Source organism: Nerophis lumbriciformis, linkage group LG30, assembly GCF_033978685.3.
Source record: "Nerophis lumbriciformis linkage group LG30, RoL_Nlum_v2.1, whole genome shotgun sequence".
In the NCBI taxonomy this organism is placed as follows: Eukaryota; Metazoa; Chordata; class Actinopteri; order Syngnathiformes; family Syngnathidae; genus Nerophis; species Nerophis lumbriciformis.
This window is the reverse complement of record NC_084577.2, coordinates 12,792,300-12,810,767: the sequence shown is the minus strand read 5'-3', so window position 1 is coordinate 12,810,767 and position 18,468 is coordinate 12,792,300. Positions and strand designations below refer to the sequence as shown.

Genomic DNA, 18,468 nt, shown 5'->3' with positions numbered 1-18,468 from the left:
TTTGATAGTAGGCTAATATAGCTAATATAGACACTTACATCATGTGTTGCCTTCATTATAACACTTACATAAGGCTTTAATTTTTTGCGGCTCCAGACAGATTTTTATTTTTTAATTTTTGATGCAATATGGCTCTTTCAACATTTTGGGTTGCCGACCCTTGCACTATACCCACCTGCTCCAAGTGCCACCCACACTGGTTTAAATGGAGCTTAAAGATGTAGATAATGGGTTTCACTACGTAACGCGTTTTGAGGCACTAGAGAAAAAGCGCTATATAAATATAATTCGCACCACAATTCACTTCATTGTAAACACATTGGCAGATGCTCGCATTGATATTTGAACCATGCTACCAAACAATAGGGTCTCAACTTGTGATTTACCAAATTGAGGCATTCGCTTTAAGTCCTCAGGCTATGTCTACACTAAGCCGGTTAACCCCTTGAACTAATAATTATTTAGCCTAAGCCTCGTTTCAGCCACACTAAATCAGCGTTTAACGTCCCCCTCCTCGGACAATTTTTTACACCGGTAAGTGCGCCGTCTTTTTCTTGGATCTACGGCTCTTAGCTTTGTATGGACTCATTGATCGTATACAAACTGAGTTCGGAGAGGAAGTGACGCCAGAAAGACAGCGCCCCACACAGGAAGTGACGTCAGAAAGATGGAGGCGAGTCATGTGGAAATCACACATGAATACCTTAAAGGGGAACATTATCACCAGACCTATGTAAGCGTCAATATATACCTTGATGTTGCAGAAAAAAGACCATATATTTTTTTAACCGATTTCCGAACTCTAAATGGGTGAATTTTGGCGAATTAAACGCCTTTCTAATATTCGCTCTCGGAGCGATGACGTCACAACGTGACGTCACATCGGGAAGCAATCCGCCATTTTCTCAAACACATTACAAACACCGAGTCAAATCAGCTCTGTTATTTTCCGTTTTTTCGACTGTTTTCCGTACCTTGGAGACATCATGCCTCGTCGGTGTGTTGTCGGAGGGTGTAACAACACGAACAGGGACGGATTCAAGTTGCACCAGTGGCCCAAAGATGCGAAAGTGGCAAGAAATTGGACGTTTGTTCCGCACACTTTACCGACGAAAGCTATGCTACGACAGAGATGGCAAGAATGTGTGGATATCCTGCGACACTCAAAGCAGATGCATTTCCAACGATAAAGTCAAAGAAATCTGCCGCCAGACCCCCATTGAGTCTGCCGGAGTGTGTGAGCAATTCAGGGACAAAGGACCTCGGTAGCACGGCAAGCAATGGCAGCAGTTTGTTCCCGCAGACGAGCGAGCTAAACCCCCTGGATGTCTTGGCTCACTTATGCCACCGAAGATGATCAAGAGAAGAATATCGACCCTAGCTTCCCTGGCCTGCTGACATCAACTCCAAAACTGGACAGATCAGCTTTCAGGAAAAGAGCGCGGATGAGGGTATGTCTACAGAATATATTAATTGATGAAAATTTGGCTGTCTGCACTCTCAAAGTGCATGTTGTTGCCAAATGTATTTCATATGCTGTAAACCTAGTTCATAGTTGTTAGTTTCCTTTAATGCCAAACAAACACATACCAATCGTTGGTTAGAAGGCGATCGCCAAATTCGTCCTCGCTTTCTCCCGTGTCGCTGGCTGTCGTGTCGTTTTCGTCGGTTTCGCTTGCATACGGTTCAAACCGATATGGCTCAATAGCTTCAGTTTCTTCTTCAATTTCGTTTTCGCTACCTGCCTCCACACTACAACCTTCCGTTTCAATACATTCGTAATCTGTTGAATCGCTTAAGCCGCTGAAATCCGAGTCTGAATCCGAGCTAATGTCGCTGTTGCTTGCTGTTCTTTCCGCCATGTTTGTTTGTGTTGGCTTCACTATGTGACGTCACAGGAAAATGGACAGGTGGTTAAAATCAGGCACTTTGAAGCTTTTTTTAGGGATATTGCGTGATGGGTAAAATCTTGAAAAAAACTTCGAAAAATATAATAAGCCACTAGGAACTGATTTTTAATGGTTTTAACCCTTCTGAAATTGTGATAATGTTCCCCTTTAAGAGAAGCAAACGCGCGATTGCAGCTATTTGGGATACAACACATCTCAGACGGCAACATAGACGGTTGAGCGACGGTTTTGGATAAGCCCTGGAAGACCGGCAGCCTGGTGGGATATGTTTGTCACATAGTGTGTTGTGCCAGCTGAACGGCAAGAGAACTTTCGAATGTCCAGGTCAGCTGGGATTCAACTTAGTGAAAAACGTTGTCCATTTGTCGAAGGGGGAGACAACGACAGACTACGAAAAACTGCGAATACGTTTGAACTGGCAAAGCAGACTATTACTAGTTATTGTCCACGATGTATGTCGAGCGATTACTCAACGTCTAGTTTTGTACTCCATAACTATTGTGAAGCCAGGAAGTGGTTGCGGCCGTCAAGTACGACCGCCAATTTCAGCCTACAAGCACAGTGTCGTAAAATGTTCTTTATCACATTGTTTACTTGCACACGTCCAATAAAGATATGATTCATGTATGATGGCTCGGGTGTGATTCACTACAATAGTCTAACAGCTGCTGATGGTGAGGCAAGCAAGGTTTACTGTTAAAATAAATGTGGCAATAGAAACACAGGGTAAGAATACACTTCCAGGTCAGAGGTGACTGATGCACGCATTTCTTTCGCGCATGCGTACTAGGTCGCGTTGCGCCGGCGGACGGAGGAGTGGAGGGGGTTTTAAATGACCATTGTTTGTGTGTGGACACGGATAAGGTTAGGTGGGATGTACCCCGGATAAGCTTAGCTGTCTTAATGTACAACCCCCGTTTCCATATGAGTTGGGAAATTATGTTAGATGTAAATATAAACGGAATACAATGATTTGCAATTCATTTTCAACCCACATTCAGTTGAATATGCTACAAAGACAACATATTTGATGTTCAAACTGATAAACATTTATTTTTTTTTGCAAATAATCATTAACTTTAGAATTTGATGCCAGCAACACGTGACAAAGAAGTTGGGAAAGGTGGCAATAAATACTGATATAGTTGAGGAATGCTCATCAAACACTTATTTGGAACATCCCACAGGTGAACAGGCTAATTGGGAACAGGTGGGTGCCATGATTGGGTATAAAAGTAGATTCCATGAAATGCTCAGTCATTCACAAACAAGGATGGGGCGAGGGTCACCACTTTGTCAACAAATGCGTGAGCAAATTGTTGAACAGTTTAAGAAAAACCTTTCTGAACCAGCTATTGCCAGGAATTTAGAGATTTCACCATCACCGGTCCGCAATATCTTCAAAGGGTTCAGAGAATCTGGAGAAATCACTGCACGTAAGCAGCTAAGCCCGTGACCTTCGATCCCTCAGGCTGTACTGCATCAACAAGCGACATCAGTGTGTAAAGGATATCACCACATGGGCTCAGGAACACTTCCGAAACCCACTGTTAGTAACTATAGTTGGTCACTACATCTACATTGGGGCGGTATAGCTCGGTTGGTAGAGCGGCCGGGCCAGCAACTTGAGGGTTGCAGGTTCGATCCCCGCTTCCGCCATCCTAGTCACTGCCGTTGTGTCCTTGGGCAAGACACTTTACCCACCTGCTCCCAGTGCCACCCACACTGGTTTAAATGTAACTTAGATATTGGGTTTCACTATGTAAAGCGCTTTGAGTCACTAGAGAAAAGCGCTATATAAATATAATTCACTTCACTTCACATCTGTAAGTGCAAGTTAAAACTCTCCTATGCAAGGCGAAAACCGTTTATCAACAACACCCAGAAACGCTGTCGGCTTCGCTGGGCCTGAGCTCATCTAAGATGGACTGATACAAAGTGTAAAAGAGTTCTGTGGTCTGACGAGTCCACATTTCAAATTGTTTTTGGAAACTGTGGACGTCGTGTCCTCCGGACCAAAGAGGAAAAGAACCATCCGGATTGTTATAGGCGCAAAGTTGAAAAGCCAGCATCTGTGATGGTATGGGGGTGTATTAGTGCCCAAGACATGGGTAACTTACACATCTGTGAAGGCGCCATTAATGCTGAAAGGTAAATACAGGTGTTGGAGCAACATATGTTGCCATCCAAGCAACGTTACCATGGACGCCCCTGCTTATTTCAGCAAGACAATGCCAAGCCACGTGTTACATCAATGTGGCTTCATAGTAAAAGAGTGCGGGTACTAGACTGGCCTGCCTGTAGTCCAGACCTGTCTCCCATTGAAAATGTGTGGCGCATTATGAAGCCTAAAATACCCCAACGGAGACCCCGGACTGTTGAACAACTTAAGCTGTACATCAAGCAAGAATGGGAAAGAATTCCACCTGAGAAGCTTAAAAAATGTGTCTCCTCAGTTCCCAAACGTTTACTGAGTGTTGTTAAAAGGAAAGGCCATGTAACACAGTGGTGAACATGCCCTTTCCCAACTACTTTGGCACGTGTTGCAGCCATGAAATTCTAAGTAAATTATTATTTGCAAAAAAAAAAAAAGTTTATGAGTTTGATCATCAAATATGTTGTCTTTGTAGTGCATTCAATTGAATATGGGTTGAAAAGGATTTGCAAATCATTGTATTCCGTTTATATTTACATCTAACACTTATATTTACATCTAACACATTTTACCAACTCATATGGAAACAGGGTTTGTAGAAGGAGCCTCAGTTACAATTTGATTTATGTAACTAAGGTGTCGCTGAAGCTTGTTTACTTCAGGTGCAGTCAGTAGTCATTTGTTCATTTTCTTTTTTTTATACTAGTGGTGTTCCTCAAAATCCATTTTAGGTCCTCAATCTCTTTTTCATCATTTGGGCTATTTAATTGATGGTTCGCGAGTTCAGTTCAAAACACAATTTTGCAGCATCTATCTACTTCCGCTTAACCAAAGTCGGGTCACGGGGGAAGCAGCCTAAGCAGAGAAGCCCAGACTTCCCTCTCCCCAGGTACTTCGTCCAGCTCTTCCCGGGGAATCCTGAGGCGTTCCAAGCCAGCTGGGACACATAGTCTCTCTACCGTGTCCTGGGTCTTCCCCGTGGTATCCCACCGGTCGGAGGCGCCCTATAAACATCTCTCCAGGGAGGCGTTTGGGGGGCATTTTGACCAGATGCCTGAACCACCTCATCTGGCTCCTTTACTGTAAACTCCTCCCGAATGATAAGAGCTTCTCACCCCTTGTGATCTGCAGTAAATTCCTAAAAACACTAGAGAGCTCCTGTTGTATGGAAGAACATGGACCACTGTAAGCAGATTTTTGCATTGATATTTTAATTTTGCTGGCGAACAGAAAACACTGGGGTTCAAACAGGTGATTTGTACAACTTAGGCGTTCCTCAAGGCACCCCTTTAAGTCCTCAGTTTATTTTTCGTAAATTGATTTATGTAACTAAGATGTTGTGGAAGCGTGTTCACTTTAGATGCAGTCAGTAGTCATTTGTTGGACTTGAATTATACTCATGGTGTTCCTCAGGGTTCCATTTTAGGTCCTCTCTTTTTCATCATTTAGGCTATAGAGTTCAGTTCTTTTTGCAGCTCATTCTTAAAAACACTATAGAGTGCTGTCATAGAGATGATATCTGACTAGCATACTTGCTAACCTTTAGACCTCCGAATTCAGGAGATGGGGGTGGGGTGAGGGGGTTGAGGTGGGGGGGCGGAGTTGAAGTGGGCGGGGTTGGAGGGGCGGGGTTTGGTGGTAGCGGGGGTGTATATTATAGCGTCTCGGAAGAGTTAGTGTTGCAAGGGGTTCTGGGCATTTGTTCTGTTGTGTTTATGTTGTGTTATGGTGCGGATGCTCCCCCGAAATGTGTTTGTCATTCTTGTTTGGTGTGGGTTCACAGTGTGGCACATATTTGTAACAGTGTTAAAGTTGTTTATACGGCCACCCTCAGTGTGACCTGTATGGCTGTTGATCAAGTATGCACACTTAAGTGTGTGTAAAAGCCTATGTGACTGGGCCGGCACGCTGTTTGTATGGAGGAAAACGGACGTGACGACAGGTTGTTGAGGACGCTAAAGGCAGTGCCTTTAAGGCACGTCCCCAAAATTGTTGTTCGGGTGGAAATCGGTAGAAATTCGGGAGAATGGTTGCCCCGGGAGATTTTCGGGAGGGGCACTGAAATTCGGGAGTCAAGTATGCTGATTAACTTATTTTTGCGGGTCCTTAAAAACAGCAGAGTGCCCCTGTAACTCTCACTAAATAAATAGACCAAAACCAAATGTCCCCCGCGACCCCAAAAAAGACAAGCGGTCGAAAATGGATGGTTGGAAAACCAAATGTCTACAGTAGAGGACGCTGGTTCTACAGAACATACAAAATGAGACTAATAGTGAAGGAAGAAGTCCGGCCCCAAGGTCCTTAGCTTTTTGGAAATGTGGCCACCCAAAACAATGTAACAGACAAGAGGAGGTTATCAGCCGTACACAACAACAACACCAGGAAGGCGTTCCCTTCGATACATTAAAGAGCTTGTCACATTGTAACATTCATTCCTGTGTGGCGGTGAAGCGATGCCTCATCCAGTCTGACATGACAAGCCCACGCTTTTGTGTTTTGTCCGTGCTCGCACCTAAGTGAGTGTGCACAGGAATGTATCTGTGTGTGCCAGGTACAACCCAAACTAAGGTGTGGAATGTAGACTGCAGGAAGACATGAACAGAATATGAGGAGCGACTCTACTTCTCAGCGCCCAGTGGTGACTCGGAATTAGGGACAGGATGGCAGATTTCTTTTAACTCCCCCCCCCTTGCACTTGTTTGGACACATTTCATATTGCATGTATATATATACAAACCCCGTTTCCATATGAGTTGGGAAATTGTGTGAGATGTAAATATAAACGGAATACAATGATTTGCAAATCCTTTTCAACCCATATTCAATTGAATGCACTACAAAGACAAGATATTTGATGTTCAAACTCATAAACTTTATTTTTTTTTTTGCAAATAATAATTCACTTAGAATTTCATGGCTGCAACACGTGCCAAAGTAGTTGGGAAAGGGCATGTTCACCACTGTGTTACATGGCCTTTCCTTTTAACAACACTCAGTAAACGTTTGGGAACTGAGGAGACACATTATTTAAGCTTCTCAGGTGGAATTCTTTCCCATTCTTGCTTGATGTACAGCTTAAGTTGTTCAACAGTCCGGGGGTCTCCGTTGTGGTATTTTAGGCTTCATAATGCGCTACACATTTTTAATGGGAGACAGGTCTGGACTACAGGCAGGCCAGTCTAGTACCCACACTCTTTTACTATGAAGCCACATTGATGTAACACGTGGCTTGGCATTGTCTTGCTGAAATAAGCAGGGGCGTCCATGGTAACGTTGCTTGGATGGCAACATGTGTTGCTCCAAAACCTGTATGTACATTTCAGCATTAATGGCGCCTTCACAGATGTGTAAGTTAACCATGTCTTGGGCACTAATACACCCCCATACCATCACAGATGCTGGCTTTTCAACTTGGTGCCTATAACAATCCGGATGGTTCTTTTCCTCTTTGGTCCGGAGGACACGACGTCCACAGTTTCCAAAAACAATTTGAAATGTGGACTCGTCAGACCACAGAACACTTTTCCACTTTGTATCAGTCCATCTTAGATGAGCTCAGGCCCAGCAAAGCCGACGGCGTTTCTGGGTGTTGTTGATAAACAGTTTTCGCCTTTCTAGGACAGTTTTAACTTGCACTTACAGATGTAGCGACCAACTGTAGTTACTGACAGTGGGTTTCTGAAGTGTTCCTGAGCCCATGTGGTGATATCCTTTACACACTGATGTTGCTTGTTGATGCAGTACAGCCTGAGGGATCAAAGGTCACGGGCTTAGCTGCTTACGTGCAGTGATTTCTCCAGATTCTCTGAACCCTTTGATGATATTATGGACCGTAAATGGTGAAATCCCTAAATTACTTGCAATAGCTGGTTGAGAAAGGTTTTTCTTAAACTGTTCAACTATTTGCTCACGCATTTGTTGACAAAGTGGTGACCCTCGCCCCATCCTTGTTTGTGAATGACTGAGCATTTCATGGAATCTACTTTTATACCCAATCATGGCACCCACCTGTTACCAATTAGCCTGTTCACCTGTGGGATGTTATAAATAAGTGTTTGATGAGCATTCCTCAACTTTATCAGTATTTATTGCCACCTTTCCCAACTTCTTTGTCACGTGTTGCTGGCATCAAATTCTAAAGTTAATGATTATTTGCAAAAATAACTATCAGTTTGAACACCAAATATGTTGTCTTTGTAGCATATTCAACTGAATATGGGTTGAAAATGATTTGCAAATCATTGTATTCCGTCTATATTTACATATAACACAATTTCCCAACTCATATGGCGGGCCACACTTGGCCCGCGGGCTATAGTTTGCACACTTAAGTTTGTAGCAAAGTGCTACATTTACTGATGTAACGACCGTATTTTCCGGACCATAGGGTGCACCATATTATAAGGCGCAGTGCCAATGAAAGGTCTATTTTCTATCTTTTTTCATATATAAGGCGCATTAAAGGAGTCGTTTTTTAATTTACTTTTTTAATTGAAAACACTTCCTTGTGGTCTACATAACATGTAATGGTGGTTCTTGGTCAAAATGTTGCATGGATTATGTTTTACAGATCATCTTCAAACCACTTTCTGACAGTCACTTCAGGATGCGCAGTTTTGTGTGCGGTCTTGTTTACGTGGCTCACCTTCGACAGCGTCTTCTCCCCGTCATCTTTGTTGTAGCGGTGTAGCGTGCAAGGACGGGAGTGGAAGAAGTGTCGAAAGATGGAGCTAACTGTGACATTCAGACTTTACTTAAATCAATAACGGAGCAGCATCTCCTCATGTGTCCCGTAAAAAACCGTCCGACCAGAACTCTAATAACTGAAGTTCCTTGGGTGAATAATGTAAACTCACGACACCGGTATGTTTTAGCGCTTTCATGGCGAGTTTACTTACAGATATAAGTAAGAACTATACACTACTTTATATTAGAAATGGCAACAGCGGAGGATTGATGTCTCATAACAAGAAGATAGAGAAAAAGAAGAAGCTTATCGACTGCGGCCTACAAAGGCGGATGCTCGCGATTTTTCAGAACTTATGCAGATCCCAAATACACATCAGCAGGTACCAGAAGGTAAGCAAAGTTGCTTTTGCATAGTTGAAGCACAGTACAATCCACCAAGCGGTGCGGCTTCATAGCTTACCAAAGTCGTACTAAAACATTTTGATAGATTTCTGAGATCTCTTGTGTGTGACTCCCATCATATTGTAGTCTACACGTATCTCCTGTGTTTGACTGCCATCTCCTGGTCACACTTATCATTTCACCATGGTACCAAATAAAATAGCTTCGAGGTCGGTAAGCAAAACCAGAATTATTCCGTACATCAGGCGGATTAAAAGGCGCACTGTCAAGTTTTGAGGAAAAAAAAGGATTTGAAGTGTGCCTTATAGTCCGGAAAATACGGTATTTGGATCAATTGTACTCAACATACTTCTTAATTTTACCTGAGTATTTCTGTAAAAAATAAACACTATTTTTACTGTTACATTGATTTTCATTCGGATTACTACTTTGATTTACAGGTATATCATCATTATATTTATCCATCTATCCATTTTCTACCGCTTGTCCCTTACGGGGTCGCAGGGGGTGCTGGAGCCTATCTCAGCTGTATTCGGACGGAAGACGCTGTACATCCTGGACAAGTCGCCACCTCATCGCAGGGCCAACACAGATAGACAGACAATATTCACACTCACATTCACACACTAGGGCCAATTTTGTGTTGCCAATCAACCTATCCCCAGGTGCATGTCTTTGGAGGTGGGAGGAAGCCGGAGTACCCGGAGGGAACCAGATTAAATCTATTAAACACAGCTTGCAAAGGAATATTAATTTGGCTTCTTCCAGCGGGCACTGTCACATCACTCTGTTTTACCAATCCAAGGTATTGTAAGCACCAGTGACATTTGATTCCCTTTCACCAATCAAACAGAGCCTGGCCGTCACAGGACCACACAACAAAACTACACGCTGTCAAAAGTGACATGACCTCAGACGAGGCACCCCAACTCTTCATTGTTTACTTTCAAACTATGAAAAAGAACATGCGCTGTCATTTGTGTCAGTGGAAATGTTCACATACCAGCAAACAAAAATTTCACATCCAACTAGGGAAAACATGTATATATATATTTTTTTTTAGCTGCCCTTATGGTAACATTAGCTGTGTTATAAACATCATAAGTGAGCTGCAGTGCAAATACTTCCACCAAATAGCTACTAAATAAATCAGAAGTTACACTGGTAGTCTTACTCAAGTAGTTTTTTGGATGACTAATTTTTACTTTTACTTGAGTCATACACTATATTGCCAAAAGTATTTGACCACCAGTCCAAATGATCAGTTTCAGGTGTCCTAATCACTTGGCCCGGCCACAGGTGTATAAAATCAAGCACTTAGACATGGAGACTGTTTCCGCAAACATTTGTGAAAGAATGGGCCGCTCTCAGGCCGAGTCCGTCCATGTTGAGGCACTGAGTGACGCGCCTCAACTGGCTGCTGTTCACCGCACCGTCTCTTCTCAGTATTTGAACGGCAAATGTGAAAATTCAGCGATTTTGAATAAAAATAATCTAAAACTGGTGAAGTTAAATGGAAAATAACTTTATAGTATAATCACTGGATACATATAACAATTTTATATATTTTTTTTCTTTTTACATTTTTTTCTTTCCATGATGGCAAGTGAGGCCCAGCCTCACCTGCCTCTAGTGACCGCACGTCACTGATATGAATATATATTATTTTTACTTTTAACACTTGAATCTCTTGATCAACTCCAGATCTATCCGTCGATTAGAAGTTTTTATATATATATATATATATATATATATATATATATATATATATATATATATATATATATATATATATATATATATATATATATATATATATATATATATGTAAAAACTGCCTGGTGTTATTAATGTCAATATTGCAACATTTTCTCTTTACATTATACCTGCTTGTTCTTTTATTCCCATTTGTAGGTTTTTTTTGTAATAGTATTTTCAAAAATGGCCCCCTGGGCCGTCCTTTGACACCCCTGGTGTACAACAAGTAAATAGTACCATTTGAACTCTATTACAGATAATTATGGTGAATTTCTTTTGATATTGTGATGATCCTGGATACCACCGAACATGTATAATTAGCAATTGTTCATTTGTAAATAATCCCTAGAATGATCCTCGATACCACCGAACATGTATAATTAGCAATTGTTCATCTGTAAATAAGCCCTAGGAATTCAGATGGGACTACAGGCAAGCAAATATCGAAGCTCAGCAAAAAGCAATTAAGCCTCTGCAACAAAACAACATCACCTAGAGACCTTGTCTGGTTTTAGACATTGTCTGGTTTTATCAGTGCTGCAGGATTTTTTTCTAATCCATGCAAGGGAATCGTTGTTTGGATACCATTTTTATCAACCCGCACGTTCACACACTCTTCAGTCTGGTCACACAGTAACTAAAGTTGCACGCAGACTTTGATCAATGCACACAGATATGCTGACACGCACAAAATATTGACATTGTACCAGTAACTTATTTGTAGTTTTAGCAGGAGTTTAAACAGGGTAAACAAGTGAAGGTCCTGCAGGCCGTGAGCACACAATCAGAGGTACTGTAATAAAGATAACAATGCATAATTCATGCTTGAAAATAGATTGACTCTCTTACATAATAAATGGACAGATTTGAAAAAAGCATGTTAAGTCACGTGGCCTGTTAAAAACTACAAGACACGGGTGCCATTTGAAAGTATATGAAGCACAATGTGGTAAATATTCAAAAACATGTTTTTATTAGAAAATCACTCTTATAAAAGCTCTGTCAAAGACTAGTGTATCTACAAAAAATTGAAATACTTCAGGCTTTAAACTTGACATCTATACACATTGCTCAGTGTTACATCAACAGTAGAAAAGTACAAACGTTTTTTTTTTTTGTTATTTTACAGTCACTTGGTGGATGATACATGGCTTGTAACAACGCATTATGCAAGAACGATGCACAACTGTAATACATTTTCACCTCATTATGTAATAATGCCACATTGTGTAATTCAATTTGTGTATGCATATTCTTAAAAATAATAAATCTAAATATCATACAGCTATTTAAAATGAAAAAAAAAATGGCCATCGCGATGCTTTGTTTTTTCAGTCTGTGGCCCTTAGTGAAAAACGTTTGGACACCCCTGAGTTTAGTTGAATTCCCTCATAACAAGTTAGTACAAAATGTGTCAAAAGTTTATTATGAAATGTGTTCAAGAAGTTGATTACAAAATGTGGCGTTATTACATGAGGTGGAAAACATATTACATAATGCGTTTCTGCCAGGCTCACCGGGTAGTTTGCATTCAGAGGTTTTTCAGATCGAAACTGTGCACTCCCACACTGCGTACGTATGCTCCAACACCAGCGAGCAGTATATATTACTTTTTGATTCAAGTAAGTGTAACAAACTGCAGTTAACTAGTGTTAAGAGTGGATTTTAGAAATTACTGTGACCCCTCAGTTTGCTGCGTCAGCGCGTTTAACTCCATCGTATGAATATTTCTGGACAAGGCAACCCTTTTGATCACCTTTCAAGGGCTTGGTTGTCCTATTCAGAATTGTTCAAACAGGACATCCGTCCCCTTTTCCTTCTATTCATGATGACAGCGTGCATTATGTCAAACGAGTACACCGTCGACCATAATCCACATGAAGCCCTTTAGGAAAGCACGCCCGCTCCCTTCTTTCTTCTGTCAGTTCCCACCACCTTCTCAGTCCGAACCCATATCGTCTTCGCTGCTGTCGTCGTCTGAGCTCGGACCCTCTGAGGAGGAGCTGGAATCTTTCGTGCTGGGATCGGAGATCATTCCGTCTGAACTGTCAATCTCTATGGACGTCTGTGATAGGTACAGGTGGATGGCCCTCATTGGGTGGCTATAGAACACAGGGAGACGTGCGCCAGGAAAGGGGTCGAAAGCAACACAAACACACACACATACACACAAATATATATAGCAACATGCACGGGACAACACAGACAATGAGGACAAGACGGAGAAAAGCAGATGAAACAAACAGCAGGGGGGAAATATTAGAGTCGCACGGTGTAAACAAAACAAGCAACTGTCCAAATGTACATTTAGTTTTGACCACCACCTCTGTTTAGTTTAGCCATTTTTTCCTTAACGCGGCACCCTAACCAAGATACAATTGTCACAGGGAGATCTGAAAACCCAAGAGTGCAAAGTGATACCCAAGCAAGAGGAAGACATGTTTGTCGTTGCTCCAAACATACAAGTGATGCACACTAGTTGAAAGTGTGGATTCAAACAGCACCTTGAAACAAACAAACAAAAAAATGACCAGCAAAGGCGCCGTAACAGGAACATCATACTGGGAACGGAAGTACAGCAGTGCCTCAATTTTAGAGTGTTTTGAGAAAATTGTCATGCTTTAAGGTGCAAGCAAAAATTTAAGTTAGGAACATCCCCGCCATAAGTTGGCGTGGCGAATTTTCACAGTGAACCCTGTAAGATCCGCATCAAAACATCCGGTCTTACTCGCTAGCATTAGCTTATGTAGCTGGAGGGGCAATAACTTTGTTTTTTCCAACCATGGGAAAGAAGAAAGTGAGTGAAGGTCAGTGCTGACAAGAAAAGCAGATAATTATTGAATTAAAAAAAGAAGTCGATCAAAAACATGGCAGTGCCGGGCCGCCTATGGTGGGTCAGATAATATAGAATAAATACATATTTAAATAACAGACTTGAATGTGTCATTAATTAATTTTAATGCAATACATGTGCATGTTATTAAATATCATTAATTAATTTAATAGAAAGTACATCAACTTATTTAATTAGTTGTTCAATATTATTATTATTATTATTTTTTAATTACTTATTGATTTCATTATGTGATGCTTTATTTAATGAAGCTGTGTCAGCGTCATGAATAGTTGTATTTATTATTTAATTAAATATTGAAATAATCAAATGATTAAATACATGTACTTTTACTTTAAATAAATCAAGGACATTTAATAAAATATTTACGTAATTTATACCAGATATAATTAATTAAAGACACATATTATTATTATTGAAATATATATTTAATTTTGTCCCTTTTGACCATTCATGGTTGCCAATTTGGCGAAGCAGTTGGAGCGTATCAATAACGCCAGCCAAGGACGTTAAGATAATATCTAAATGGCGGACATTTATCCATGAAAATATGGAGAAGCTGCTGATGGTGTGTTTGACAGAGAAGCAGCTGGAAGGAGTCCACTCTCCAAGGTAAATACTATACTTAATTCTATTACTTCATAAAACCACTATAGCTGTTTGTACTACATTTTATTGTTTTTATAAAATATTTCAAAATGGATGTTACATGTGCTGTTTTGGAAGGGTGGGGCATGCACCAATTAAATTGATGTCAATTAATTAAAATGTTGAGCTCTTAAGTTGAGGTACTACTGTACTCATGTATCGTTCCACAGCTCCTAATGTTGATGTTAAAGTATTGCATCTTTATTGCACTGCATCGGCATGTTGCTGTTTGAAGTGTATTAGTAGGAGTGGCAAACAGCAGGAATACAACATTGTTCAAACGCCACATCATCAAAGCGTTGACTCTAAACAGGAAATGGTTTTGGAAACCTGTGTAACTAAACAAAATATGATGTTGTGAAAAAGAAATGGTTTTGGAAACCCGTGTAACTAAACAAGATGATGTCGTGAAAAAGAAAAACATGACACAAGTGAAATTCACATTGCGACATTGAGAACGTTGACAACTAAGTGTGTGTGTAAGCACAGTCGGGCATTCTTTCAGTGTCTTCACTTTACTGCAAGCTGCCCATCAATGGTCCATGTTTGGATCCAAATAATGTGGTTAAAGAGGGAGGAAGAAGTTTAATGTCCAGCAGGAAAGAGAGTCCCCAGGAAGGAGCGCCACAAGCCCCATAGTCAGACCCGGAGCGAGAGAGGAAGTCTATGATTATTCCGTTCCTCTCTCTATCCCCCATATCCCCTCTTACTCCCGGGTCTTACCACACTGTAGGATCTTTTTTTTCTTTACGAGGAGCCTCCACTTCCCCTTCCCGCCTCTGTCTCTTCCTCTTGCATCTTCGACAGGACACGATGATGATGAGGAGAAGAACCACAACAGCGATCCCGCCCCCGACGGCGAACGCTAGCAGCAGAAGCTCAGAGAAGGAAGCTGGGGAGGAAAATACCACACAAGTCAGTGTTTAGTACCCAACGGCAGGTGTTATCGACCACAACACTGTTTTCAGTACAGTCAAGGATGATACAGTACATTAGTATTAGTATTTACCTGATTGGGTCCAGGACCACACAAAAATATTTGCTTCGTCATTTTGTATTTTCTGCAAAAGTTGATTTAAAGTTAAGGTAGCAAAAAGAGTTTAAATCAAGAGTGTCATTATTGTTCACATTATAAACTTGTACTGCAAATATCTTCTCTTTTGTGGAATTCCCATGTGATACCATTCCCAAAGCATACCCCCCCCCCAAAAAAAGGGTTTATTATTTGTTATTTTATTAATTAAAACAGTGATTAACCATACGACCAGGGCCCATAGTTGCGCCAACAACGCCTCCTAAAGGGCCGCCAAATAACATGTTTGTCAGTTGTGGTCTGTATGCGTCGCAGAGGCACTCCTTTGTAATATACTTTTCCACCATTTGTGGCAGTAATGACAATGTCAAACAAACAGAAGAAGCCTGGAGCTTAAGTCAGAGAGAAGTTTATTAAGCGCAAAAATTATGACTAAAGTGGTGAAGCTGTATTTGCATTTGAACTGTGATTTTATTGACAGTTTATTTAGAAAACATATTCATTAATAACTTAGTTTTTTTTTTTTTAGAATAACATAATTGTATTTAATTTTTCATCAGTTTCTATGAGTCCCTTCCTTTGCAGTATATTTAATTAGCATTTATTTTGTAATCAGCCTGACCTAAACCTTGATAATAATCTTTATGATTTACACACACTTTTATATCATTTGACAATGTTTACCTGTTAAACTGTAAGTAGGTTAGATATGATTATTAGATATCATTAAAATCAAGAGTAAGATTACTATTAATTACTATTTTTCACTACAGATGAGGTCAAAAGGGTAAAGAACCCCTGCAATGAAACATTATTTTCTGTGTTATTCTGTGAAGGGATTTCTTTGTATGCAGCCACATTTTCCTAACATAATTAGGAATGTTCCTTCCGATCAGGGTTTTATGCTGACGATTCCGATCATCTATTAGTGATATCGGCCGATATCAAAGCAGACTACAAGTATTACTGTACCTGTAGATGTTTCTTCTTTTTTATTACTTTATTGCAATGGCTGTACAAAATTATACAATATTTTGCTTGTCCTTTAACATTGCTTATTTAAAAAAAAAAAAAAGGTAAATACCCAAAATTATAGTGAATGCTATGCATTAAAAAATTAAATAAGTAAAGAAAAAAATAAGGGAATACTGATAAATTACAAGCACTTTTCATGTCATCCTTGCTGGTTCCAAGTCCTACATGGCGGTAAGTGTCCCAACTTGTCATATCTACTGTCCAGGTGAGATGCATGATTTATGATCTACAATAAAGGAAGGGAGCAAGGAAGCAGCAGACCACTCGATGATGTAAACATAGGGAGACACGGACACATAATGTGTGTGTCTAAAACTAGAAATATGTGTACACAGATGACTAAAATGTACTCCACCTGACATCTTTCAATTGTTACAGTAGGAAGGAGATTCATAAGTCCCCATTCGTCCCGGTTTACTTGACAAATGGAATGTGACAAATTAGGGGTGTGCACTATCCACTTCAGCCGCCAGACGGCAGTAGTGTGTAAATATCTTAAAATGTGTTTTGTGGCAATTCCATCCTTGACCAAAGGGTTAGTTGCTATGTAGAGTGGCACTTTCCATGATTTTCAGCAGAATGCTTTGCAAAAATGATCAACCCCCCCACCTTCCTCTTACACGTTCCACCCAGGAATGGAGCCAAATGAATCCCTTCTCTAATGCATGTAGGCAAATCTATGTTTAGATAAACACCTTGGTCGCACTGTGAGTTTAATGTATATGTGATGACAAAAATCGGACATTGATACGCAAATTAAATTCCCTTTCTGTAATACTCTACATTCCCCATTTATTTGCCTTTTTTTTGTGTTGGTCGAAGCAAATGTTCCTGACAGAAACCAGACAGCAGCTGTTTGAATTAAATTGGATTTGTCTTGTGAAATTCTTTCTTTTCAATAATATCAAATTTGAGAGAAATAGGGTCTTTCGCACCCCATATTTCTTAGATAATGCTAACCTGTAGTGACAACACGTAGTCGAATCTCTCCAACAGTGCCGTGCACATCTGGCGGGTTCTTTACTTGGCACATGTAAGTGCCATTGTAGGTGAACTTCACTTCTTGAATTATGATGGAGGCATCACCGCCCATGACATCACCTGCCCAGGTGATTCGCCTCCTGAAAATGCCCTCTATTGGAGGGTAAGGCTTCTGCTGGTAGTGAAAAACCTAAAAGAGAAACTGTGTTTTGTTTAAAACATAAAACAGCACACACATGATTGCATAAGCTGGTAAAAAATAGTTCATCAAGGATAACAAAAATCAATAGTAAGACAATTAACAGTGAAATAAAAAGAAACATTGAGTGTGGAATAAAGGTCAAACTCCTGGTACAATTTAAGAATCAACAACCATTCTTACTAAGGGTGTTAGATTATCATTAAAAATAGAAATATTAAAATTGTGTACAACGAAACATGACACTACTGTAACATTTTAACCCTGTCTTTACAAAATATGCAGTACAATAATACAGTCAAAAGTCATCATTTTAACGACAGCTAGGCATGCTGGGAAAACTTGCTCCACTGGACAAGACAAGACACTCAACAATGTTCAGGCTTGCCAAGTCTTCCGGATTCCGCAGAAGACTCCCGGATATACGCTCATTCAATCCCCAGTCAAGATACATTTACGGACTCTCAAACTGTCGAATAAATGAAAAACATACAGATTTTCGCCACACCAATATTTTTTTTTTCAAATGACATCGACACAAGTGGAGTTTAACTCTTGAGCAAGCTTAAGATTGGCTATACACACTTATTCTTAGGATCCGAAAGCGATTCTTAGGATCCAAAAGCGATCCGCTCATAAGTGTCATACCGGTATGTCAAAAATGTATAATTTTTTTTTTAAACTTTTAACTCTTGATATCTTTTGACATCTTTTATTATTTGTAGGGGCTTTGTCAAAAATAACAGTTTTTTATAATGGGGAAAACACAATATATGCAGTATTTTAAAAAATAAGTTGAAATGT

General features: G+C 40.3%; 1 protein-coding gene across 1 annotated transcript in view; it reads right to left on the bottom strand.

Moving 5' to 3' along the window:
• Positions 1-11,866: 11,866 nt before the first annotated feature.
• LOC133572691 (myelin protein zero-like protein 2) overlaps positions 11,867-18,468 on the bottom strand; it is a 44,580-nt gene continuing 37,978 nt past the window's right edge. Inside the window, exons 3-5 of the mRNA XM_061925603.1 lie at positions 17,445-17,655; positions 15,140-15,308; positions 11,867-13,016 (exon numbers count right to left, since the gene is read on the bottom strand). Of these exons, the coding sequence (XP_061781587.1) occupies positions 12,854-13,016; positions 15,140-15,308; positions 17,445-17,655 (543 nt within the window). The 3' untranslated portion in view covers positions 11,867-12,853. The remainder of the gene's footprint in view (positions 13,017-15,139; positions 15,309-17,444; positions 17,656-18,468) is intronic.